We start from the raw sequence: 25465 nt of genomic DNA on the forward strand, positions 1-25465 counted from the left end.
GGGATGCAGGAAAAGGGATGAACAGCAGTGCCACATGAAAGAGAAGAATGTGTGGCAGGCATAACAGAAGACCAGGGAGGCCAACAGTTAATCCAGTGCCGAGCCACAGACCTGATACTTTTACAAAGAACCGCATATCATCCTTGGTGGCGTATGATATCATACTTGGTGGAGACCCCACCGCCACCCCGTGTGCCACCAGAGGAGGCTGAGACCCAGACGTCTGCTATGAACAGTGAGGAGCAGGAAGAGGAAAAGGATGTGGGAAATGCAACTGGGAGGGGTCCAGCTATGCCATGAGCCAAGACTTGTTTGAGACTCAACCACAGTCCAGTCAGTCCCACCAGTTGAGCACGGGTGAGCCCGATGCAGGGGAAAAAAACCTCAGGTAAGTGTATAAATGAATTTCCCATTACAATGATGTTCTGCTGGCATCCCCAACTTAGTAGGAGTTAGCTAGTGATTTTTCATTAATTTACTCAGACTAGACGAGGTAGAGGTACTACAAAGAGAGGTAGAGTTATCCTCTGCTTTTCATTCCTCTGTAGAGATAGATTCAAGGGGACGTGCGGAGCAGCTTGTTTATGTACACAGGGATGTCCCTTGAATCCTCCTGAGAGATCTCGATATAACGTTCATGGAGGTACTCTGCAATCCTCTTCCAAAGGCTTCTAGGGATGGCAGCCTTATTTCTTTCTCCACAGTAGGACACTTTCCCACACTACTCTGTGATTACTGCAATGGAGCCTGCCAAAGTTAACAGGCTAGCAGCATATAGGCTTTGGCAGCTTTGGGATGTTAACAGCGACTGTGCTATTTTACTCTGAGATATCAGCTAAAATCCCCACTGCCTGTGGGAAACAGTGACTATGTTCGGTTCCATTGCCCTATACTCATGGTTTCATCCAACCAAGCAATTCCTCCTCACTTCCTTCATGCCTGGAACACCATACTCACAATGGCTAGTGCAGTGCTGTGAGTGATGCTGTGCACAAACAAACACTTTGAAGCAGACATGTCAAAAAGCATGTCTTGTTTAAAACTTTGGAGAGCAAAGGAAGGGAGTCCTGAACCTCAGCTTTCACTTTCCATTGTGACTGTACTGACAATGGTACCTCGGTGTGTTCTATTTGCAGCTGCTGCAAATGCAGCATTCCCCCTCCACACTTATGAACACCTGAGCCAGATGAGGAGGAGAAAGAAAAGGACTCAGGATGACATGTTCAGTGAGATCCTGCAAACCCAGTGCTGTGCCAGACCGTGAGCAGAGGGCCTGGAGGCATAGGTGCCGACTCCGTGGGTGCTCCAGGGAAAAATTGGTGGGTGCCCTGCACCCACCGACAGCCAACCTCCCATACCCGCCTGCCTCCCCTCCACCCCAGCCTTGTCCCCTGAGCGCGCCACGTCCCCGCTTCGCCACCTACCTCCCAGCGCTTGCCAATGCAAAACAGCTGTTTCATGGCATAAGAAGCTCCAGGAGGGAGGGGAAAGGAGCAGGAATGCTGCACGCTCAGGGGGGAGGCGGGGCTGGGGCGGGGATTTGGGGAAGGTGTTGGAAGAGGGGCAGGGAGGGGGTGGGGCTGGGATTTGGGGAAGGCATTGCAATGGGGTGGGGCAGGGGCGGAGTCTGGGGCAGAGGTGGGTCAAGCACTCACCGGTGCCAGCAGAAGTCAGCGTCTATGCCTGGAGGATGAATATTTCAGGCTACATTGAGAAGGGAAGAGCAGACTGGGAAAGGCCCAGGAGTCCCAGCAGGAAAAGGAGAGGAAGATGTACCAGGACATAATGAGAGTCCTACAGCAGCAAACAAAGATGTGGCAGACTCTTGTGGACCTACAGATTCAACAATCGCAGGCTCGCCTCCCTTTGCAGTCCATGGAGAACTCCCATTACAGCATCTTCCTACACCTTCACCCCACTCAACATTCTATGTGGTGTCAGGGGCCACGTCCCTATCCTCCATACTGGGGGACATTAAGGACAGCCACAGCTTTGCATATGCTGATCTGTGAGAACCACAATTGATACATGTGTAGATAAAATGGACACGAATGTTTTTTCCCGTTGTTAAGTTCTGTACTATTAATTTATTAAGTTTTGCATGTATTTGCTTTTACACTGCACAGATTTTTTCCCCACTGCTTTTGTTACTGAATAAAATTTTATTATTTGGAAAATAATTCAGTTGCAGAATGCTTAGTGATACAGAAAGCATCTAGTTACATGTTACTGTACAGCATGACACCACTCATAGGACTGGTGATAAACACAGTGTAATAATCATAAGTGTACAGCAAGCACCACAAAATTAATAGGGCCATTGACAGTGTTATATTCACAAATGTACGCCAAGCAGCGTGCAGTTCCTAGCAGGCCCCAAAACAGGAGGGCCAGGTAAAGCACAGTACACCACAATGCGTTACTGTGCCTCACTATGAAAGTGCTCTCTGAAGGCCTCCCTCAGCTGTATAGCTCCATATTGAGATCTTCTAATAGACCTTTGTCTGGCTATTCAAACTCAGCAGACCGACAATCCACTCCATCCAGCAGCAACTTTTCTCCCTTTGCATCACAGACGTTACGCAGGGCACAGCAGGCAGCTATAACCATTGGGATATTTTTCTCACAGAGATCCAGTCTTGTGAATAAACAATGCCATCATTCCCTCAGTCTAACAAAAACACCTTCAGCTGTCCTTCTGCACTCGCTGAGCCGGTAGTTGAATCTTTTTGTGGTGCTGCTGTTGATGTGGCTGGAGTACATATTCATGAACCAGGGGATCAAGGGGTAGGCTGGGTCCCTCAGGATCACTACTGGCATTTCAACATCACTAATGGTAATCTGCCATTCAGGAAATAATGTCCCTGCTTGTAGTTTTCTGAACAGCTCTGTATTCTTAAAGATGCGAGTGTCATGCATCAGGCTACGATTTGGCTATGGAGGTCATGGAATCCACGACTTCCGCGGACCTCTGTGACTTCAGCCTGCAGCTGCTGGGAGCTGCAGGGTACCTTCACCTCCCCTGGTGGCCAGGAGCTGCAGGGTACCTCTGCCACCACCGGCATCTCCCCCGATGCTGCGGACAGCGGAGGGGGAATCCCCCAGCAGCTCTCCAGCCACCACAGGAGGGGGTCCCTCCCAGCCAGAGGGCAGGGGCCGCAGCTCCCACCCACAGCAGGGCAAGGTGCTGAACCCTCCCTCCCTGTTTTGTCATGGACATTTTTACTAAAACTCAGGGACATGTCATGGTGTCCGAGAATTTTTGTTAATTGCCCGTGACCTGTCCATGACTTTTACTAAAGATGTCCATGACAAAATTGTAGCCTTAGTCATGCACTTTCTCTGGCCAGCCAACACTGATGTCAGTGAAGCATCCCTGGTGATCAGTAGAGAGATGCATGCTGTCTATTGCTCCACCACAGTTTGGGACTCCTATTGCTATAAATCTATCCACTATGTCCTGTACATTGCATCATCGCAGTCCTGCAAAGCAGGACACAATTAGTGGCCCTGCATACTAGCACGACAATGCTCCTTCCCCCCCCGTTCCCCCCCACAAAGGATTTTTCAACTCCAAAATGATTTCCCACTGACTGGTAAGGAATCTGCTGTTAAGACGGGAAGGGTGTTGACTCCACTGCAGGGTGTTCAGATGATCCAAAATGTGTTACTATCTGCTTCAGACTAGTATCTGGGTAAGGTAATATCTTTTATTGGACCAACTTCTGTTGGTGACAGAGACAAGCTTGTCTGCCCTGGGGTTGTGGTGCAGGGGGAGACGTATAACTTGGGTAGTTCATAGTTTAAATCCAAATCTCTAAATTGCAAACTGCTTTGTTACAATTTTTTCTTTTAAAGTACTTAATAGCTTTCCCCTTAAAGTGCTATTAAGCAACACCTACATCAAATGTACCTTTGTTTACATGGAAATAAGGCTTTTATCTGATCATTAAGAAGCCAAATGTAAAATGTAAACTTACTTGTGGACCCACAATTTACATACTACACAAGTCAAGCATTGCTCTCTAATGCAAACATACTGTGAGTAAACAGAGACCAATCAAGAGCTCTCTAAACTCAAGCTAAATAAAAAGATAAACATTAGCTTTATTTGAAATTTAATAACATCTCATGAAAGACAGAACTTAATATTATATTGTATTGAAACAAATTGTCAGCTGCAGTTCATTTGGAGATGGCTGGGATTGCAGCACCTGTCATCCAACCTAAAGTCATTTGAAAATATCAAAATACCCCTTTCCTGCTGGTAACCCGAACTGCTTAATATAAAATCAGAATGTGTGTGCGTTTTTTCATACTTACATATGGTGGTCTTGGGTGTTATTGATGGTTTTGTGCATACAGCCCAGAGAGAACATGTGGCTAACACAGGTCTGGGATTCAGCAGATCCTGGGCTCTACTCATGGGTCTGCCACCAGTTTGGTGTGTTACTTTGGGAAAAATGCTAAACCTGTCCGTGTGTCATCTCCTCCATCTTTTAAGCAGAGGAAATAATCCCTCCCACTCTATCTCATAAGGCTGTACAGGGGAAAAATGTGGGTGAATTCTTGTTTCTTTATGATGGATAAAGATCTGGATGGGTTTGCTTTTTCTTAGGGTTTTTTTTTTTGGGGGGGGGGCGTCATTAAATGTCTAGGCACTGTCTAGTCTAGAAAACTCTATAGTCTTATCTACACTAGGAAACAGATTTCAGAGTAACAGCCGTGTTAGTCTGTCTTCGCAAAAAGAAAAGGAGTACTTGTGGCACCTTAGAGACTAACCAATTTATTTGAGCATGAGCTTTCGTGAGCTACAGCTCACTTGATGAAGTGAGCTGTAGCTCACGAAAGCTCATGCTCAAATAAATTGGTTAGTCTCTAAGGTGCCACAAGTACTCCTTTTCTTTTTACACTAGGAAAATCATCCATTCCTCACAATGGGTATAGCCGAGCTAGTATTGAACACAGTATAACTAAGCATAGTAGAGGATGAAGTGTATTCATTACTATTTCAGAAGCTATCAAATAAATCAGTTGTTAATTTTAATGCTCATGTTTCACTCTCTTGGTATTTTGGGTATCATGACATTGGTAGTTCTTCAGTTGTCCAGGAAAAATAGGGTGGACAAGGATTTTCAGAAGCATTCAGCATTTAATAGAAGTAGAGTTGGGCCACTAGTTAGTGTGTTTTGAAAATTCCATTCCTAATTTCTAATATAAAAATCAAATAGAAGGCCAGGCAAATAAATAATTAATCTTTCAGGCCTTATTTGTGCATCATAAAAGAGAAATAAGCACACAAACCTATATGATTTTCTTTGCAAGTCACTTTTAAAAAGCAGCTTTTTACACTGGGCCAAATCCTATTCCCACTGAACTCGCCAGCAAAACACATTAATTTCTCTGGGAATAGGATTTGGGCCTTTGTGAATGACTGGATAGCAAACAATAGCAGCTGCTGATACCAGCCTGGCAGCTAAATTTTCCTCATTGTAGAAATGTCTTTGGGGAGTGGTGGTGGTGTTTTATTTCCCTAATTGTTATGTTTTGGATTAAAAGTTAAGAGCCCAGACCCAAAATTAGATATATAATAGCTTAGTTTATTGAGTTTATTTAAAGCTACATTCAGACAACACTGAGAAATTGGAGACAGAGAATTCCGGGTCAGACTGATTCCAGAGAAACTCAACTCCTACACATTTTGAAGTTGCATATTACATTAAAAGCATTATATCATAACAACCCCCTGCTGTGCAAGATGCTGTTTCCAGATGTAATATGATCAATAGCCAGGGCTTAAATTCAGCCAGAGCTGTCCAGAGCAGAGCTTCAGTAAATATTTTTAAACCTATGGGGCTGAAGCCCTGAGCCTCGAATGGGGGACGGGGGGAACATAGGGGGTTCCAGGAAATACATGAGAATTTAAGTCCTGTCAATAGCCTTATACAAATTGACCTTTTCATGGTTTTCACACCAAACTCATATTCCCTTACAGGTGTGTCTGGTTTTGTGTGTGTGTGTGTGTGTTGTAAGGGTTTTTTTAAAGGGAACACTGTGGTATTATATGTGCCTTTAAGTTCTATAGAAATAATCCAAGCACAACTTGTAGGTTTTGTAAGCCTGTCCTCTTATAAAAATCTTGTAAATACTTGGGTTTTTTATTAATTGCATTTTGTAGAAAAAGTTGTAATTGTGATGAGTGGACTGTCCTCCTAGGTTTCTACACCTTTGGGAATATTTGCCATTTGTGCAGATGGGAAAATAGCAAGGAGACTCTTTTTTAAAAAAGAAATAGAGCTCTATTGATTTAACATTCTATTTCTACGGCAAGTAATACAACAGTGACTATATTGTGGCTTAGTTATGGTTGTAACAGAGCTTGCAAGAACCACGTAAGTTTCTTCAATTATAAATATAAGTTTAACTCCCACACCCTTCTGCGCACCAGAGCTTTATCTCTAGTGAAACTGAAAGATGCTGTACTTTCATTTTCTTACATTATCCCTGTCTTTTCTAGACAACTTTTAGGGCTAACATCAATTAGAATGATTTATATTCATTACTTTAATATGGTCACAAGTAAATTTAACAAATGGAAATCCTTCAGTGGGTTAGCTCAAGTTTGGGGGAAAAATGTCTTCCAAGGCATTTAAGCATTCAGACAAAAGATTTGCTTTCAGTTCTTTCAGTGAAGAAAGCGGTCTTCCTCATTCTAAAGCAGATAAACGCCCTTCACTTGCATAATATTCAAGAATTTTAGAGAGCATTTGGATTACAAAGGCTAGCCGTATAGCTATTTTTAGCCATCTGTTGAGATGCTGTTCTCTAGATTTTCTTTGTTCAAAACTGTGTAATGAGTTTTCAAATGAATTAATAGAGTTCAGTAATGACATTCAGGAGGGAAACAAGGCTGCATATATTTGTTAAAGTATAGAGAGCATGAGGCATTAGAGCAACAAAATGTTGATTTGTCTAGGTTAGAGTTTAACAATAACTATTTTAACTTTTTGCTCTTGAAAGCATCTCTTTGGCATAAGAAAACATTTGATTCACTACTGTGTTTTTCCTTTGTAGAGGTCAGAATATCCTGGATCCAGCTATGGAATATGTGAAGGTACTGTATCACTTCCAAACATCAAAATCCTTTCCCAAATATTTTATAGTGTACGTAATCAGCGATAGCCAATTATTAATCTATTTTCCGTTTCTGATCGAATGCAATCGAATAGTACTGCAATCAAATTTTTCAGATTAGGGGAAAAAAGAATTAATTATATTGTGTGAAGCAAACACTTAGAAAATAGAGTACTTGGCCACCAAGGACTGTTTCTTTTTTGGGAGAATATATTCTGATATTCAGAGACCTCTGTTACATCATGAATATTCTCTATTTAGTAACGGCTTTAATTTTTTTTTTTTTTTTTTTTTAATGTTTGAATTAAATTGGTTAAATGATCCCACATTTCTCACTGTGAGGTAGGGCCTTTGGGGAAGTAGAAGAAAGAAATAGGTCATATCTCAAAAAGATTACCCTCCGCCCCGGCCAATCTGAAATTGAGGCCTTATAGATTTGGCACTTTCCTCTTTACAAATACAGCTACAAATTCATCTCTGGTCTAAAAAGCCAGAGCCAGGTCTGGATTTGGTCCACACTAGTTAAGGCAAGGCTGCTAGGTTAAACACTAACACTAATTATACTCAGTGCTGATTAGGCCTCTACTGAAGTATTGTGTCCACTTCTGGGTGACACATTTCAGGAAAGATGTGGACAAATTGGAGAAAGTCCAGAGAAGAGCAACAAAAATGATTAAAGGTCTAGAAAACATGACCTGTGAGGGAAGATTGAAAAAACTGGGTTTGTTTAATTTGGAGAAGAGAAGATGAGAGGAGACATGATAACAGTTTTCAAGTACATAAAAGGTTGTTAACAAGGAGGAGGGAGAAAAACGTTCTCGTTAATCTCTGAGGATAGAACAAGAAGCAATGGGCTTAAATTGAAACAAGGGCAATTTAGGTTGGACATTAGGAAAAACTTCCTGTTAAACACTGGAATAAATTGCCTAGGGAGGTTGTGGAATCTCTGTCATTGGAGATTTTTAAGAGCAGGTTAGGCAAACACCTGTCAGGAATGGTCGAGATAATACTTAGTCCTGCCTTGAGTGCAGGCAGGGCTGGCTCTAGGCACCAGCAAACCAAGCACGTGCTTTGGGCTGCACATTTCCAGGGGCAGCATCCATGGGTGCTCTGGGACTGGAGCACCCACGGGGAAAAATTGGTGGGTGCTTTGCACCCACCAGCAGCTCCCCGCACCCCCGTGCCCCAGCTCGCCTCTGCCTCCGCTCTGCCTCTGCCTGCTCCCCTGAGTGCGACGCTGCTCCGCTTCTCCCCGCTCCCTCCCAGGCTCGCCAGCTGTTTCGCCCTGCAAGCCTGGGAGGGTGGGATAGGAGGGGAAATGTGGCGTGCCCAGGGGAGGAGGCGGGGTTGGAATGGGGCTGGGGAAGAGGTAGAGTTGGGACTGGGCTGGGGGGGCACGGGAAAAAAGCGGGGGGTGGCCAAAATTTTTTTTGCTTGGGGCGGCAAAAAACCTAGAGCCGGCCCTGAGTGCAGGATACTGGACTAGAAGACCTGTTAAGGTTCCTTCCAGTCGTATGATTCTATGATTTGAACTAATCGGCCAATATTTTTGTGTATACCTTTACAAGTATTGTCCCTACAGTCTGAGAGTCTGACTCCTGGTGTTTGCAGTATGTCTAAAGTGATTTGAGACAAGACAGCATAGTATGTTTTATCTGACCGTCAGGCAACAATGAAGTTCTGGAGTCACTTTAAATCTTTTAATCATTTACATTCTGGAGCATACATTAATGCTCATTCTAAACTCAATCCTGGGCAAGCAATATAGGAACATCCAAGGAAACACGAGGGGGGATTCTTCTTGATGTGAATGCTTCCTGAAAGTGCTGGCATCCTCAATTTCCACTGAATTGGCATCTTACACCACTGATCCCTTAGGCTCAGCTCCTCAAAGGTATTTAGACACCTGGCTCCCAGAGCCCTGTAGTCACTGCTGATTTGCTCAGGGTCATACCTGGCAGCATCACGGGGAATCATCATATAGCAGGCGTTGTTTCTAGTGGGTCATGAATGGATTGGTTCTTGGACCTGCACTATTTAACATTCTTATTAATGGCATGGAAGAAGACTAAATCATCACTGATACATTTTCAGATGACACCAAAAATTGGGGGAGGGGTAAATAATGGAGTGATTTGAATCACGTGGTAAGCCGGGTACAAGTAATTTGCATTTTAATACGTATGTATTAAAGTTACACATCTAGGAATAAAGAATGTAGGCCATTCTTACACAATGGGGACTCTATCCTAGGCAACAGTGCCTCTGAAAAAGACTTGGGGATCATGGTGGATAATTAGCTGAACATGAGTTCACAGTGCAACTCTGTGGCCAAAAAGGCTAATGTGATCCTGGGATGCATAAATGGGAATCTCAGAAAGGTTATATTGGCTCTGTGTTTGGCACTGGTATAACCACTGCTGGAATACTATGTCCGGTCCTGGTATCTACAATTCAAGAAGGATGTGGCTAAATTGGGTAAGGTTCCTAATGCCTAACAGTGATAGACTCAAGGAGCTGACTCTATTTAGCTTACCTAAGAGAAGGTTAAGGGGCGACTTGATTACAGTCTGTAAGTACCTATATAAGGAACAAATATTTGATAATGGGCTCCAGTCTAGCAGAGAAGATCCAATGACTAGACTTTGAAATTAGACAAATTCAGACCGGAAAAGAGGCTTAAGTTTTCAGATAGTAGTTAATCTTTGGAACAATTTACCAAAGATTGTGATGGATTCTCCATCACTGGAAATTTTAAAATCAAGATTGGATTTTTTAAAAACAGGTGGTATAGTTCAGGAATTATTTTGCGGGAGTTCTATGGCCTGTGTTATATGTGGGTGAAACTATGCAATCACAGTGGTTTCCTCTGGCCTTAGAGTCTATGAATATGGCAGGGAGGAAGACAAGGTTCTGTGTTGGTCATTCACGAGTGTGCTTGGTAGCAGGAAGTGATGCTGTGAAAAGATAATAGACTAAGTGCTAATTCTGATGCTTGTAACCTTTCCAACAGGAGTAGGTCCCATACTTTTGTCAGTAGTTGAGATGTTTGTTAATCATTAAGATTTTGGAGCTGGGGAGGGTAGCATGGCAGAACAAGTTTGTAAGACAGGAGGAGGGCATTGTAACCCCATCTCTTCCACTTCCCTCTCCTGCTCCCTCATTTTAATTAATTGTCAAGTAGTTTAAGCCTAGCATTTGACCTGCCTTAGAATAAAAATTCCCTGATGGGAAAAATCCTGTGGATTCTAAATAGCTAGTTAAAACATACATATAGGAATAAGAAATAATTGCAATTTGTGTAGGACCTACACAAAACAATATCTTGTAATTTGTGCAATTGTAGATGATAAAAATTATTTCCAGAATTGTGTTGACCTCACTCTTGATCTTGCTGCACAAAGAAGGGAACATCTCAATAGCTACTAGTCATCAATTTTCTTTAAAAATGTTTTTTAACAGTTTAAAAACTATATTAAAAGATCTTTTTGGTTTTTGCTTCTTTAATTTTGTGTGTCTTCTCAATTTCTTTCGTTGTGCTTATTTATAACCTGCTGAACCTCACCTTGTGAGGATTAATATATTAATGTTTGTAAAGCTCTCCCAGCTCCTTGGATAAAAGATGCTATAGGTGGAAAGTAGTATTTGTAAACTGAAGAACAGTAAAGTCCCTGTAAAGTCCCAAAGTTCAGTGCAGAGGTTCCTGTAGCATCCAGCTGTGCTCCTACCCATAACTGCAGTTTGCACTTAACAAGTGTATTTGACAAGAGGCACAAAGTCTTAGTTTGCTTTGCTTGAGCTCAGGGAGTTGAAGCACACTCAAGATTTTCCATTAGTTACCTCACCTCTTCTTATTTGATAATCTTTGACACAAGCCTGTTATAGAAGGAAGTGGCACTAATAAGAGATAAGCAACAAAATTAACCCTTAGAAGTAAATAAAAAGAGGAAGGGAAAAACTCAATAAAAAAAACACCAAGAGCATTTTACTTTGTTGATATGTGATATCAGAATAGATAGGATTCTGGTGGTTCTAGCTGTGAGCAAGAGAACTTTCCTAAGACCAAACTGTCTGATGCATGCAAGAAAACATAGCTCTGTAGCCCTGTGGCAGGGTGTCGTGAGCTGCTTCAAACTGGGCTCTATTAAAGCCAGCACCTGGTCACCTAGAACAATCAGGGCACTGAGTGGGTTGAAGGTAGGAGGGAGCACTTACACCTGGTGGTAGCCTGATGAATTAATGAGGTAATTAGCTCACCAGCTGGAGAACCCAGGAGGGAAGACAGGCAGTATAAAAAGCAAAACCAGGGTGCTGAAAGGGAGAGGACTCCTCATAACTGCTGCTATATGGTTGTATTGTGCCTGGAGCTTACGAAAGAGACAAACAATAAATGCACATGGTGAAGATACCTTGGTGGACATGTGTGCTGCTCAATTCACCAAGAGGGCTTACCAGCCAGGGTTTTCCAGGAGAGGATAGGGGAGCCTGTTCACAAGCCCTTACACCTTCCTACTGCAAAGTGTTAAATTAGATGGCTGAAAATAAATTTAAATATAAGTACCCAAACATAAAGTATGGTACTAACTATGACCATTCATTGATGCTACACTTTCTTACACTCCATTGTTTATCAGGTTGTTTGGACTGTAAACTCTTTGGGGGAAAGAGCTTTCATGTGATTCTAATCTCATCTACCCAGGCATAAAACCAGTGTATAAAAAAGCAAACATTATTCTGGGATGTATTAGCAGGAGTGTTGTAAGCAAGACACGAGAAGTAATTCTTCTGCTCTGCTCCAAGCTGATTAGGCCTCAGCTGGAGTATTGTGTCCAGTTCTGGGCGCCACATTTCAGGAAAGATGTGGACAAACTGGAGAAAGTCCAGAGAAGAGCAACAAAAATGATTAAAGGTCTAGAAAACATGACCTCTGAGGGAAGATTGAAAAAATTGGGTTTGTTTAGTCTGGAGAAGAGAAGACTGAGAGGGGACATGCTAGCAGTTTTCAAGTACATAAAAGGTTGTTACAAGGAGGAGAGAGAAAAATTGTTCTTCTTAACCTCTGAGGAGAGGACAAGAAGCAATGGGCTTAAAGTGCAGCAAGGGAGGTTTAGGTTGGACATTACAAAAAACTTCCTAACTGTCAGAGTGGTTAAACACTGGAAATAAATTGCCTAGGGAGGTTCTGGAATCTCCATAATTGGGAATTTTTAAGAGCAGGTTGGACAAATACCTGTCATGGATAGTCTAGATAATACTTAGTCCTGCCTTGAGTGCAGGGGCCTGGACTAGATGACCTCTCGAGGTCCCTTCCAGGTCTATGATTCTATGATTCGATGATGATGGGCAGACTGGACTTGTATGGAGTTTCCTGCATGCCGCCTCCTTCTTTCAGGGTGTGCTGGGAACCCTCCAGCTCCCCCTCCTTCCTGGCAGTGTCCTCTATTTGTGAACTGGGGAGCTGGGCTCTGTCGGCCTGTAGTATGCACATATGCTTGTTTGAAGGTCACTTATGCTTGTTGCCATGGAGTACTTGGTTCAAAAAGTGCTCCTGCTTGGAAATGACAAACATTCCCAGATGAGCTGCAATTCAGTTTTAAATAGAACGGAGGGGATTCATTGTGGAGTAAGGAAAAAAATAACACAGTTACTGGCTGGATTCAAGAAAATTACAATACGCCAAGTGTCTGCACAATAAACAAAGTATAGCGGTGTTAGACGCACACCAAGAGCTGCAGCCAGATGTCACCATAAAAGATGGAGATGTTTATAATCTGTTATTTAACACACCCTTGTAGGTTTGCTGTATCATTTTACTTTTTCACCTGTACTTTGTCTCTCCTTGCCAAAAACTGTTGCCTGGAGCTGAAGTAAATAATTAGTTGCATTTGGAGATAAATTGAGGGACCTGTTTAGAAAATGTTCTACCAAGAGTGACAGCAAAAGGATTCGTTTTCCTTCCTATTAATGCTGCTCAATGACACCAGATATTTTAGACTGCTTATTTGTAACATTAATCCTTTGAACATGTTCTTTGTCACAGAAGACTCTATAGGCATGTTATAGAGTTTCTCATACTTGAATCTAAATTAAAGTTCACAAATGGCAGTTTATTGCATCTTGAATAATGATGCATTATGTCATCCAGTTGATAAAAAGAGAGCTAATTATGCATAAACCAGTTCTAAGGGAAAAAAATGTACTGATGTGTTGGAGCCTGAGTACTGAAAAGTTGCAACATGACTTCAACCCTTCCTTTGTGCTCACAGTACTGCTGAAACCATGGCCACAGTTAAATGGCTCTTTGAGAATACCCTTTCATTCCAGAAGTGAAAACAGGCCAGTCTACTTTGAGTTAGGCTGCTAACAAAGTCATGAAAGAGTTTTATAAAAACAATAGAACGTTGTACATTCTGTGAGATTTTTACAAGTTTGATGAACCAAATAACGGAGGCATTGACTGCCTATGCAGGGGTTGTGGTTGTTTTTTGTTGGGTTTTGTGTGTGTGTGCCTGAGTCTGCACATCCACAGAACAAACTCCATCGCCCTGTGGGGAGTGGGGGGAAGGATCAAAAGGTGCCAGCTGCGAATGTGTAACAGGACTGTATTTGAGCTTTTGCAATCAAATGTGTATGAACTAAGTATAGCCACCCACCACTCCCCTATCCACTACTAAGATCTTTGAGGTTTTGTAATAAAGTGTTGATTTTCTCTTATTATAGCTAGGAGAGGGCGGGAAGATGGAAGAATGGATTAATTGCATTCCTTACATGGAAATCTTGCGTAGTGTTTCCATGCAGTGTGCTGATAGTGACAGAAATAAGAATTTAATGCATCACTGATGAGTTGTGGGCTTACTCTGGAAATGTGTGTTAAAACTTCAATGGAAAGAAAAACAAAATCTGTGACTGTCTGCTGAGTATGATTAAGAAGAATGTTTATATTTAGCGATCAATGTGGAGAAACCATTTCACCGCTGCCATAAGGAAGTTACAAAATTAGCCTCTCACAGTTTGTATGGTAACTTCCAACTTATCTGTGTGTATACATATGTGTATCTTACTATATGTTCCATTCTATGCATCCGATGAAGTGAGCTGTAGCTCACGAAAGCTTATGCTCCAGTAAATTTGTTAGTCTCTAAGGTGCCACAAGTCCTCCTGTTCTAACTGCAGTACTGTCATCCTTCGTTTGTGACACTCCATTGAGAATGAGTTGTACCTGCTTACCCCAGCCCCATATCACCTAACTATCTTTTCTTCTGTAGGTTTTATTCCATCTTACTTGTGAGATTTGCCCAGGGAGTAACAGTGTTATAGCGAGAATAGCAGCATTATGAGGGCTTAACCCTAATGTGTCTAAAAACAAAACGTTGCCTGGCATCAGAGCCTCTCTGTCAACCTACTTTTTCTGTAGCTTTGCAGTGCTGTCCAGTATTTTATAGAGTGATCTCCCCTACAGGAAGCATTGCAGCTCATGTGGGGACATTTACTGGGTGGTAAATCAAAATATTGTAGAGACCATACCTTTTATTACTATTCCCAAATTAAATGGAACTAACTTTTGCAGCTGTCTGGCTCTTATAGGAACATTGGCAGTAATCATGATTTCTTACTGATTTTCTTGCCATTGTTTGTCACTCACATGCCAAAAGACCATTTAGAAAGAGTTTCCATGAGAATAGCAAGAAGAAAATATTTTTTTCAACCCATTGGCATCACAAATGTTAATGTATTGGGAAAGAATCCTTTGACTGAGGCACTGAAGAATGACTTGTTGGTCATTCTTTTGTGGTAAACAACAGTTTTGCAAACCAATTTCCATTGCTGTGTATCCCGGGAATTGGCTAAAAGTGCTACTTTTGGGGGAGAAGTAGTATTCCAGGAGCTGAGAGATAAAACATAAATCTCTGCTGTAAATGCCATCAGTTAAAGTCTGTATTTCTATGAAACATACCACCTGTTTCTATGTCTCAGGGACTGTCCAGATTTTCATGACAATACTCTTAATCCTCCCGTGTATTTCATTGGAAGAAATTGGAGTGTCCTTTATTTTTCTTCAAAATATCCATATTTATGGCTTCCAAATGCAGAGAGTCATATGCTGCTATTAATAATGTCATTGAATCAAAATGGCATTGCCAGTGAGGCAAAAGTGTGGGTAACAGTAGAGTGGCCATCTGCTTTTCAAAGACATTAAAAATACAGGACAACGCTTACTTTTAAGGAATGACACCACACAAGATTTTATTTGTGGTTCAGAATCATGCACCTTATAAAATCATAAATTTGTACTGAAGATCGTTGTCTTTTGCATGATTATTTTTGAAATGCAAGACAAAACATGTTTCTTATTGACATGATACAAGCCATGAGACATTGGGCACCAGGGCCTGATCCAATGCCCATTACATTTAATGGAAGGACTCCTACTGACTTTAATGGGATTTGCATCAGGCTCCAGGCCAGGAGCATTTCTTTAAAAATAATAAAATAAAATAATAAAGGGGTGGGAAGGAGAAGGGGGTAATGGTAACAATATGCCCATTGTGGTCTTTGTTCTCTTTTGTCATTCGTGGGTCTCCTGTTTCCATGAGTCCTGTCACTACATGTTGTATAAAGTGGGGATGAATAGGCAATGCAGTGTGTAATACTTAGCACCTGTACAACATTTTTGAATTTCAAAGGCTCATACAAACATTAACTAATTGATTTATTAATTAACACAATGGAAAATTGATTGATTACGTATTCATTGGTGGAGTCTCCTGGAAGTGGAATTGTTGCTAAAATGTGTTCTGACTTGATTTTATTTCTCTCTCTGTGACATGAAATAGTGAAACCACCTGCAGTAGAGCTGGATTTCGATAGCTATCCATACAGGCACAGAAGTCTTATCCCTTCTGTATTGCACCTTTCTTGGCTGCTGGGATTGTTTCCTTTGAGCGAGAGCAAAATGTCTCTAATTCTCCCGTTTCATCCTGCATTTTATGGGCAGTATTGTCTCCCAAGACACTGTGATAATCTTTTACAGAAGCCTCACCCTGTCCTGAAATCAGCCCATTCCAGAAAAACTCCCAAGTGAATCATCTAGATCTGCTCATGCTGATAAAATGAGCTTCTGTTTAATGTTGTCCTCTGGAGACTTGCACAATGAGATGCATGTTATGACTTGTGAGCAGTGAGTTTGCCAGATTTCTAACCCTGTCCTTGAGCATTATCCATTAAGAATCAGAGCTGGGATGGAGACTCCGATAGAATTTGTCAACACCAAGCAGCAACAGGATTCCTTTCAGATCCAAAATTTTTCAGTTTTGTTTCTTTGCCCCTGTTACAATAGTGGCACCAGCAGGAGATAGGAGGGCAAATAATAAGGGTAGCAGCATGAGGATATGCCTCCATTAGTAGAAATCTGAAATCTTCCTACATATCTGATTAAACATACATTACAAAGCTTCTATGATAACTATGAACAAACTGTCAAACTGGAAGAAACCCACTGGCATGGAGGCTATTTCATAACGTCACTTCGGGAAGCTTTTTAGAAAGAGTTTTTTTACATTTAACTTTTCAACAGAACTTCACCTGCAAATGTGGCTTTAACACAACCCTTTTGTTGATCACCAAAACAATTCAGACAGAAGAGATTGTCAGTAATTTAGACTATTGTTGAGTCAGTTCATTATCTATTTGTCTCCAGATCAAAAAAAAAAAAAAAGTATTTTGAAAATGTGATACTTGAGGAGTGCCTGATGGTATGCATTGCCCTCTAGTGTAGGTCAGTAGAATGATACTGAATAGAGTTTTTCACTTTAAAAACATAAAGATAATTGAGAAAGAATGGTCACTTAGATGGCTTATAGCAAGAGTCATTCATTCCCAGCATGGCTGTCAGAAGACTTAAAGCTTTTATCTCTACTGTGGAATGAGAGTGCTTTTCTGAGGCAAAGTGGAAAATGACAACTAGGTTGTTAAACATTTTTGGATCCATATATGCCTTGTGTTTCTTGGGATGAACATTCCCTATTTTAAAATTTTTAAATATTTGTTTCTACTGTTCCCCCCAAAAGCTCTATCAGCCCAGTGTATTTGGTCTAATAGTTACAACTAGGATTTTCAAAGGAGCCTAAGGGAGTTAGATGCCCAAATCCCATTAAAATGTAATGAGAACTAGGTAGCTAACTCCCCCAGGCACCTTTGAAAATTGTACCCTATATGTTTAAATTCATGGAAATCTTTTTAATTTCTCAATGGAATAATATTGTCCATGATTGTTGCTGGAATTTTACCCATGCAGATATAGGTTTATGGGGTATCCTCACAGCTTTTGACAACGTGGTCAACATCAGGTCAGTCTACGATGAAAAGTTGGAAAATGGTAATTCACATACAGTCCTTTTTGTTACAGTGACATAAATCCAAGCTGTTTTTTCCCCAGTGAATATGCAAAAAGTATGCCTACCACTATGTAAAACTATATAATACAATTTCCTATTGCATGTCTAATTCATGCTTGGCCAGTATACAATTTCCTACACTAGTCTTTTTGATTTTTCCATGCCTAGATGTTCCTGATTGTTTTTCTCACTAAGATCTGATTTTGAATACATGGTAGGTATTAGAATTCTCTCTCTTTTGAGTGATAACCATCTCATCGGTTCTAGTTCACCCAAAAGTGGATGGCGGTCGTTATTAATAGAAAGTTACCCCCCACCTTTCATTGGGTGATCCGTCTGTAGTGCTGACTCTTGCTCTCTTTCTCTCCACTTTTGTTACTGATGCAGGTAGGATTGGTGACTCTGGTGTATGGAGCAATGCCTATTCTTACATACTGCTGTAGTTTTGCTGACTTGGGTATGCATAAAATGATGTTTCTGTGACTATCACTTACTTTCCAGGATTGCATGTTAAAGAATAATCTTATCTCTGTAGTTTCATTATACATCACTGACTCTATTAATAACCACATTCTGATTTAATTTATTTTTAATCATTAACTCTAAGTTCTGGTTGATCCTGAAACATCAAAGCTTATACATTCACTACAGTTGCGATAGCTGAGCTTTGAGCTGAAAATCTATAAAAGTATATTGTGCCAATTTCTATGGTACCTTGGCGCCAGTAGGCATACTTAGAGCTCAGGTGGTGCTTTCATCTGCTAACTAATTAATCCTCACCGTACCCCTCTGCGGTGGATAACTATTATCAACCCATTTTTACAGATGGAGAAAGTGAGTCAGATCCAGTAGTAGAAACCAGGAACTTCTGAATCTTAAACACATGCTCAGTCCACCAAATCCCTCTTCCTCTGCAGCTTTATCTGTAGTAAAGGCATCAAACATCTCTCCCTGTTGTATAGTAAAAGCCACACATCTCTTGTTGGTCATTCTTTTGTGGTAAACAACAGTTTTGCAAACCAATTTCCATTGCTGTGTATCCCGGGAATTGGCTAAAAGTGCTACTTTTGGGGGAGAAGAAGTATTCCAGGAGCTGAGAGATAAAACATAAATCTCTGCTGTAAATGCCATCAGTTAAAGTCTGTATTTCTATGAAACATACCACCTGTTTCTATGTCTCAGGGACTGTCCAGATTTTCATGACAATACTCTTAATCCTCCCGTGTATTTCATTGGAAGAAATTGGAGTGTCCTTTATTTTTCTTCAAAATATCCATATTTATGGCTTCCAAATGCGGAGAGTCATATGCTGCTATTAATAATGTCATTGAATCAAAATGGCATTGCCAGTGAGGCAAAAGTGTGGGTAACAGTAGAGTGGCCATCTGCTTTTCAAAGACATTAAAAATACAGGACAACGCTTACTTTTAAGGAATGACACCACACAAGATTTTATTTGTGGTTCAGAATCATGCACCTTATAAAATCATAAATTTGTACTGATGATCGTTGTCTTTTGCATGATTATTTTTGAAATGCAAGACAAAACATGTTTCTTATTGACATGATACAAGCCATGAGACATTGGGCACCAGGGCCTGATCCAATGCCCATTACATTTAATGGAAGGACTCCTACTGACTTTAATGGGATTTGCATCAGGCTCCAGGCCAGGAGTATTTCTTTAAAAATAATAAAATAAAATAATAAAGGGGAGGGGGAGGGAGAAGGGGGTAATGATAACAATATGCACATTGTGGTCTTTGTTCTCTTTTGTCATTCATGGGTCTCCTGTTTCCATGAGTCCTGTCACTACATGTTGTATAAAGTGGGGATGAATAGGCAATGCAGTGTGTAATACTTAGCACCTGTACAACATTTTTGAATTTCAAAGGCTCATACAAGCATTAACTAATTGATTTATTAATTAACACAATGGAAAATTGATTGATTACGTATTCATTGGTGGAGTCTCCTGGAAGTGGAATTGTTGCTAAAATGTGTTCTGACTTGATTTTATTTCTCTCTCTGTGACATGAAATAGTGAAACCACCTGCAGTAGAGCTGGATTTCGATAGCTATCCATACAGGCACAGAAGTCTTATCCCTTCTGTATTGCACCTTTCTTGGCTGCTGGGATTGTTTCCTTTGAGCGAGAGCAAAATGTCTCTAATTCTCCCGTTTCATCCTGCATTTTATGGGCAGTATTGTCCCAGAGGAGTGCAGGTGGTCATGGTGAGTAATGGATGGAACTGTGGTCACTGAGGTAGCTAGGTCCTGATCTATTGATTATTTTGAAGATCAGGACAAAGGAATTGCACTAGCAAGAAAAGCGGACTGGGAGCTGAAGAAGGGATCAAAGCAACAGTATTAGGCACCTGCGGCAGCCAGTCCCATTGAGGAGTTGGAGGCCTGGCATTGCTGTCTCCTTCAGCCCCAGATACAGGTACAGTAATCCAGTGTGGAGGTGGCAGGCACATGGATCAGTGTGGCCAGAACCTTCTTTGGGAGCAAGTTCCCTAGCAAGAACTTGGAAGGTCATGCCTGACTAATCTAATCGCCTTTTATCATGAGATTACTGGTTCTGTGGATGAAGGGAAAGCAGTGGATGTATTGTTTCTTGACTTTAGCAAAGCTTTTGACACGGTCTCCCACAGTATTCTTGTCAGCAAGTTAAGGAAGTATGGGCTGGATGAATGCACTATAGGGTGGGTAGAAAGCTGGCTAGATTGTCGGGCTCAACGGGTAGTGATCAATGGCTCCATGTCTAGTTGGCAGCCGGTGTCAAGTGGAGTGCCCCAGGGGTCGGTCCTGGGGCCGGTTTTGTTCAATATCTTCATAAATGATCTGGAGGATGGTGTGGATTGCACTCTCAGCAAATTTGCGGACGATACTAAACTGGGAGGAGTGGTAGATACGCTGGAGGGGAGGGATAGGATACAGAAGGACCTAGACAAATTGGAGGATTGGGCCATAAGAAATCTGATGAGGTTCAATAAGGATAAGTGCAGGGTCCTGCACTTAGGACGGAAGAATCCAATGCACCGCTACAGACTAGGGACCGAATGGCTAGGCAGCAGTTCTGCGGAAAAGGACCTAGGGGTGACAGTGGACGAGAAGCTGGATATGAGTCAGCAGTGTGCCCTTGTTGCCAAGAAGGCCAATGGCATTTTGGGATGTATACGTAGGGGCATAGCGAGCAGATCGAGGGACGTGATCGTCCCCCTCTATTCGACATTGGTGAGGCCTCATCTGGAGTACTGTGTCCAGTTTTGGGCCCCACACTACAAGAAGGATGTGGATAAATTGGAGAGAGTCCAGCGAAGGGCAACAAAAATGATTAGGGGTCTAGAACACATGACTTATGAGGAGAGGCTGAGGGAGCTGGGATTGTTTAGCCTGCAGAAGAGAAGAATGAGGGGGGATTTGATAGCTGCTTTCAACTACCTGAAAGGGGGTTCCAAAGAGGATGGCTCTAGACTGTTCTCAATGGTAGCAGATGACAGAACGAGGAGTAATGGCTTCAAGTTGCAGTGGGGGAGGTTTAGATTGGATATTAGGAAAAACTTTTTCACTAAGAGGGTGGTGAAACACTGGAATGCGTTGCCTAGGGAGGTGGTGGAATCTCCTTCCTTGGAAGTTTTTAAGGTCAGGCTTGACAAAGCCCTGGCTGGGATGATTTAACTGGGAATTGGTCCTGCTTCGAGCAGGGGGTTGGACTAGATGACCTTCAGGGGTCCCTTCCAACCCTGATATTCTATGATTCTATGATTCTATGATTCTAAGCTGGAGTTGGAAGATGACATTTTTAATCACTGATGGTACCTAGTCTTCTAGGCTAAGCGCTGAGTTGAACAGAATGCTGAGGCTTGGCACGACTGTGACCAATAGGGGCAGACAGCTTTGAAGAAAGGAAGGAGAGTATCCTGGTTTGTTCTTCAAAACATTTTCCCCATTCAGTGAGCGTTGTTTTGATCTTACCCAGGATGGTAAAAGGTGGTAGCTGAATCCATGTGCGTGGATCACACCATCCAAGGGATCCTGACGTGGTGTTGGAAATGATTTTGTCTCTGATACTGTCGTCAACACTCATTCAAGGAGAGCAGTTCAACAATGGTTCAGTTGTCTAGTGTAGAAAAGGCAAGAGCCTGTGTTTGACTCTTTCATAGCTGGAAGGAAACCAGATTACAGCTGTACTTTTCTGCAACAGGTTTCAGAGTAACAGCCGTGTTAGTCTGTATTCGCAAAAAGAAAAGGAGGACTTGTGGCACCTTAGAGACTAACCAATTTATTTGAGCATGAGCTTTCGTGAGCTACAGCTCACTTCATCAGATGCATACCGTGGAAACTGCAGCAGACTTTATATATACACAGAGAATATGAAACAATACCTCCTCCCACCCCACTGTCCTGCTGGTAATAGCTTATCTAAAGTGAGCATCAGGTTAGGCCATTTCCAGCACAAATCCAGGTTTTCTCACCCTCCACCCCCCCACACAAATTCACTCTCCTGCTGGTGATAGCCCATCCAAAGTGACAACTCTTTACACAATGTGCATGATAATGAAGTTAGGCCATTTCCTGCACAAATCCAAGTTCTCTCACTCCCTCACCCCCCTCCAAAAACCCACCCCCATACACACACAACATGCAACAGACTTTGCAGAACGTTTTAATATGCTGTGAGCCACAAGGGGGAGTTAGAGTGTAATTTGTTGCCAGGCAGATTATGGTAATAATTTCAGGCTGTATAACTATTCAAGGAGTGGTCCTCTGAGGCTGAAGTTCCTTTCCCCTATCTTTTGTAGCATGATGCTATAGTTTTCTCTATATGTGCATCTGATTTCAATAAAACTGTTCCTTTTAAATGATGTGTCTCGCTCACTTCATTGAGGGGGAAGCTGCTTCAAACCCTCCTGATATGTTGTAGTTCCCTTCTCTTCCCTCCTTCTTTGAGTTGCAAGTGGGTCTGGGTTGGAAGAGTAGCTGGGGGAATGTTAGGTGGAACAAAGTGCTCTTTTGGGTGGGGTGATGTCACCTCCCATCTGCTCTAGGGTAGGCACATGCTGCAGTGTGAGGGCTCCAGCTGCTTTGTTCGCTGAATTCTTTTGGATTCATTTACTTGGATACCCATGATGTTACAATGTCACTTCAGCAAATGCCTTACCCTGGTCATCCAGGACCAACTGTTGCCAGGTTTTTTTCTGAAAATCCCAATATCTTGAATAAAAATTGTTGAAAGATAATATCTACTCAGAGCGCTAATATGATCCTGTAGCCTTTGTTCAACTACACCAAGTTTTGTGTGTGGGGAAATAGAAGAGAGCCAATCATCCCCAAACACATGCACTCATGGGTCAAGATTTTTTAAAATGGAGTCTAAAACTAACTCCCAGGCTATTTTTCTTATGCTCCCTAAATATAGATTTAATTTTCAAAAGTGCTGAGCATCCAACAACCCTTTGTGATCAGAGGGAATTGTACTCAGCGTTTTAGAAAATCTGATCATTTATTTAGATGTCTCATATGAATTAAATGGTTAACTTTAGGCTTCCACTGTTGAAAATACTGCCCACCCTGCCAGAGTAGAACTGATTCTGGTTTGCTGAGCTGATCACAATCCCACTACGATCGTTAAAACATGAAACATTTTTGTGGCGTTGCCATGCTGTGGGAAATCAATCCTTTTTAGAGGCAGGGCCCCTTCAGCATAGTGTCAGGCAAGACAGGTGTTAGATTGGTGACAGCCTACACAGTGTCAGCAACAGAGGGGAGGAGAAAAGGCCAGGTACAAAGGCTGACAGAGAACGTGAACCAACTGTGATGGCAATGAAAGAAAAACTGTCTGAAGGGTAAGTTAAAAATTAAGTTAAAGAAGAGTGAATCAAGAGATGAGGGAGGTTTTACAAGTCATCTATATCTGTATATATGTGAATAGTTAGGAAGACAGCAGATGGTGCTGAGAAACATGCAGCATCATTCTTGGGTGTTGTAGGACCAATAAAACTTGCTGGTGTTGTGCACTGCAAATGGTTTCCTCTGTGCAGCTTTTTACATCAGCTCTTAACAGGAGGAAGGGAAGAAGAGGAGGTGGCTGAAGGGGGTAAGAAAGAGGTTGCTGCAGCTTAGCCTCTTGCAGGGTGTGTGTGGGAGTGTGTTTTGGCGTGAAAATGGCCTGTTGTAGTTATAAATTTGGGCCAGATTTTCAAAGGTATATAGGTTCCTAAAGATACAGATAGGTGTTAGTGGGAGTCAGGTGCCTAACCTGGTTAGGCACTTTTGAAAATCCCACTAAGCACCTATCTGCATCGTTAGGCACTTAAATACATTCAAAAATCAAAAATCTGGCCCAAAGTGTATTGAAAACCAGATAGATGGCAGGCTGCCATCTCTGCCACTGTTGTGACAGCTATAGAAAGTTTCTTACATTGCCTCATAGAACCATCAAACCGAGAAAAAGGAAATTACACTGACCTCTCCCACACCACTCCCCTGCAGTGCAAACAAGTGAGATTACACCTGTTGCTGTGTTTACTGAATTATGATTAGAAGCCACAGCTACAACAGCCTGCAAAAGCAAAGGTAACAGGGTGGAGAGTGTATGGGAAAGAAAAGGTCAATCCCAGTAAGGATTGCCCTATACACAGACGGCTGAGTGATGGGATTTTGGCACCAGGATTTTGTATATTTAATTTAGGTCCACATGCAGTTGAATTAGGAAGGGGCTAGTTTTAGGTAGCGGTTTCAGGAGTGCCTTCACCCCCTTCCATTTTGGACATCATCCCACCCTTCCCTTCCAATGACCTGCGCTTTGTAAACTATGTGCATTATTCTGTTGTGAATAACTAGGGAGATGGTGCCACTGTGTGGCGGCATCTCCCTCAGCAGGTTTACAGAGGGGATGGGGACCGGACTAAGTACAAGGAAGAATGGGGAGTGGGCGCTCTGCTGATGGCAACGATGGCCACTACAAATGGGCTGCATTGTGTATTTCTCACATGTTAATAAAGAGGGCCCTGTTAAGGGAAAGGGAAATTCTTGTAATTAAGTTAAGAGCGTTGCCATCCTAGGGTTTAGATCAGGTGCGGACAAACTTTTTGGCGTGAGGGCCACATCGGGTTTCTGAAATTGTATGGAGGGCTGGTTAGGGGAGGCTGTGCCCCCCAAACAGCCAGTCATGGCCCAACCCAACCCCCCCGCTTCTCACCCCCTGACAGCCCCCCCAGGACTCCTGCCCCATCCAATCCCCCCTGTCCCCTGACGGCCGCCCCGGGACCCCTGCCCCATCTACCGCTCCCTGTCCCCTGACCACCCCTGGGCCCCCTGCCCCGATTAACCCCCACCGCCCCATCCAACCCATTCTCTCTTTCCTTGGAGAGGTTCAGAGAAGAGCCACAAGGAGGATTAAAGGATTAGAAAACATGCTTTATAGTGATAGACTAACGGAGCTCAATCCATTTAGTTTAACAAAGAAAAGGTTATGGGGCGACTTGTTTACAGTTGATAGGTATCTACATGAGGAACAAGTATTTAATTGGTCCTTCGATCTAGCAGAAAAAGGTACAACACAATCCAGCAGCAAGAAGCTGAAGATAGAAACTGAAGTTTTCAAACTGGAAATAAGGTGTACATTTCTAACTGTCATAGTAATTAACCATTGGAGCAATTTACCAAGGGTTGTGATGGATTCTCCATCACTGAGCATTTTATAATCAAGATTGGAAGTTCTTCTAAAAGATCTGCTCTAGGAATTATGTGGGGGAAGTTCTATGGCCTGTATTATACAGGAGAGCAGAATAGATGATCACAGTGGTCCCTTCTGGCCTTAGAATCTATGGCCTGGTGTGACATGTTACTGAGACACAGGACTGGAACCTGGCCTGATTTGTGGCCTCTTTGTATTGCACTGCTGGCACAAAGCAGCCATAAAGCTGGTG

General features: G+C 42.2%; 1 protein-coding gene across 1 annotated transcript in view; it reads left to right on the forward strand.

Annotated features, from left to right (window-relative positions):
* BCAR3 (BCAR3 adaptor protein, NSP family member) overlaps positions 1-25465 on the forward strand; it is a 91379-nt gene that overhangs the window by 22558 nt on the left and 43356 nt on the right. Inside the window, exon 3 of the mRNA XM_077824225.1 lies at positions 7075-7114. Within this exon, the coding sequence (XP_077680351.1) occupies positions 7075-7114 (40 nt within the window). The remainder of the gene's footprint in view (positions 1-7074; positions 7115-25465) is intronic.

The sequence above is a fragment of the Eretmochelys imbricata genome, chromosome 8, assembly GCF_965152235.1.
Source record: "Eretmochelys imbricata isolate rEreImb1 chromosome 8, rEreImb1.hap1, whole genome shotgun sequence".
NCBI lineage: Eukaryota > Metazoa > Chordata > Testudines > Cheloniidae > Eretmochelys > Eretmochelys imbricata.